At 57.2% G+C, this 1,748-nt stretch overlaps 1 protein-coding gene across 1 annotated transcript; it reads right to left on the bottom strand.

Moving 5' to 3' along the window:
- Positions 1–34: 34 nt before the first annotated feature.
- On the bottom strand, positions 35–1,255 carry DQ04_18961000 (putative ATP-dependent DEAD/H RNA helicase; the record flags this gene model as incomplete). The annotated part of the gene is made up of 1 exon (XM_009317771.1): positions 35–1,255. One exon carries the CDS (start codon positions 1,253–1,255, stop codon positions 35–37), a length of 1,221 nt encoding a protein of 406 aa, XP_009316046.1.
- Between the last annotated feature and the right edge of the window lie 493 nt (positions 1,256–1,748).

Here is a 1,748-nt window from a genome sequence, read left to right as displayed (position 1 = left end):
AAAAAAAAAAAAAGAAGACCGCCGTCACACATTGTTACGCGGCGTACAGCTCGGGGTCAATATCGGCGGGAATCGGCTTGATCTCCGTGTCGAGCTCCTGCTCGATGCGATAGACGTTGTAGCGGTCCTCGTACGTCACGAAGTTGATCGCGAGCCCCAAGTGGCCGAAGCGACCGGAGCGGCCAATGCGGTGCAGGTACGTCTCCGCGTACTTGGGAAAGTCAAAGTTGATCACGACATTCACAGCCTGGATGTCGATACCGCGCGTGATGAGGTCGGAGCAGACAAGGTTGCGGCAGTGGCCCTCGCGGAAGTCGTGGAAGACGCGGTTGCGGTGCTGCTGCTGCATGCGAGCGTGGATATAGTAGCAGCTATAGCCGAGCTGTGTGATCTTCTTCGCCAGAAGCTCCACCCGGTTAACGCTATTGCAGAAGATGATGGATTGGTTGATCTGGAGGCGGTTGAAGAGCGTGTTAAGGCAGTGGATCTTCTGGCGCTCCTCCACAAAGGCGTAGTACTGTGTCACGCCACGCAGCGTGAGCTCCTCCATGAGGTTGATCTCGTACGGGTTGCGCAGGTAGCGGTCGGCGAACTCCTTCACTGTCACGGGGAACGTCGCGGAGAAGAGCAGCGACTGGCGGTCCGACGGGAGGTAAGTGTAGAGCTCCTCCATGAGCTCCGTGAACTCCTGCGAGAGCAGCTTGTCCGCCTCGTCGAGGACGATGATGCGGCAGCGGTCGAGCTTCGCCGTGCGCTTGCTCGCGAGGTCCACAACGCGGCCAGGGGTCGCCACAAGCACGTGTACCGGATGCTGCAGCCGCAGAATGTCATCGCGCAGCGTCGTCCCGCCCGTCGTGACCATCACCTCGAGGCCGGCGATGTGCTTGCCCAGCTCCTTCGTCACCTGCGCCGTCTGCAGCGCCAGCTCGCGCGTCGGCACCATGAGGAGCGCCTGCACGTGCGACTCACGCGTGTCCACCTTCTCCAGTACAGGAATGACGAACGAGGCCGTCTTCCCTGTGCCGTTCTTGGCACGCGCTAGCACATCCTTGCCCTGCAGCGCGACGGGAATCGCCTCCTCCTGCACGGGGCTCGGCCGCTCGAAGCCCTTCTCGAAGATGCCCATCTGCAGCTCACGGCGTAGGCCGTACTCCTCAAAGGTCACGTTGCGGCGCGATTCGACATCCTCCGTCTTCTTGCGCGTGTCCTTCTTGGGCGCAACAAGGTTCTTCTTCCAATCTTCCTCAGAGGTCATCACAAACTTTCTTCTCTTTTTGGTTGTTTGTGAGGGTGTGTGTATGTGTGTTGTTGTTGTTCTTCTTGTTCGTAGCTATAGCTCTTTTCGTTCTTTGTGATGCTGTGGTGTAGATCTCTCTTGCTTGCTCCTTCTCTCACCTGAAGGTGTTCGTAGTGCTGGCGAAGCGGAAAGGCAAGGACGAAAANGAAGGATAAAAAAAAAAAAAAAAACATGGAAGAAGCCGACGCAACGCTTTAAATCAACAGCTCTATGTGCATCTTGATTTTATTTATTTATTATTCTCTCTTCTTAAAAGGGAGAACTCGGCATTGTCTCCTTTAGGGACATCTGCGACAAATACTCTCATTTTGTGTGCGTGTGTGTGTGTGTGCCGTACCCTGGGCTTTTCTCCTTTCCCTCCCCGGTGCCCAGCCACCGCTCCGCTCATAGGCCTCAGCCTCCCCCGCTCACTCCCCGCGGCCGCGTCTGACGACGCCCGGTCTGCCACGGC

The sequence above is a fragment of the Trypanosoma grayi genome (genome assembly GCF_000691245.1).
Source record: "Trypanosoma grayi strain ANR4 Tgr_1896_V1, whole genome shotgun sequence".
In the NCBI taxonomy this organism is placed as follows: Eukaryota; Euglenozoa; class Kinetoplastea; order Trypanosomatida; family Trypanosomatidae; genus Trypanosoma; species Trypanosoma grayi.
This window is presented reverse-complemented; position numbering and strand designations above follow the sequence as displayed.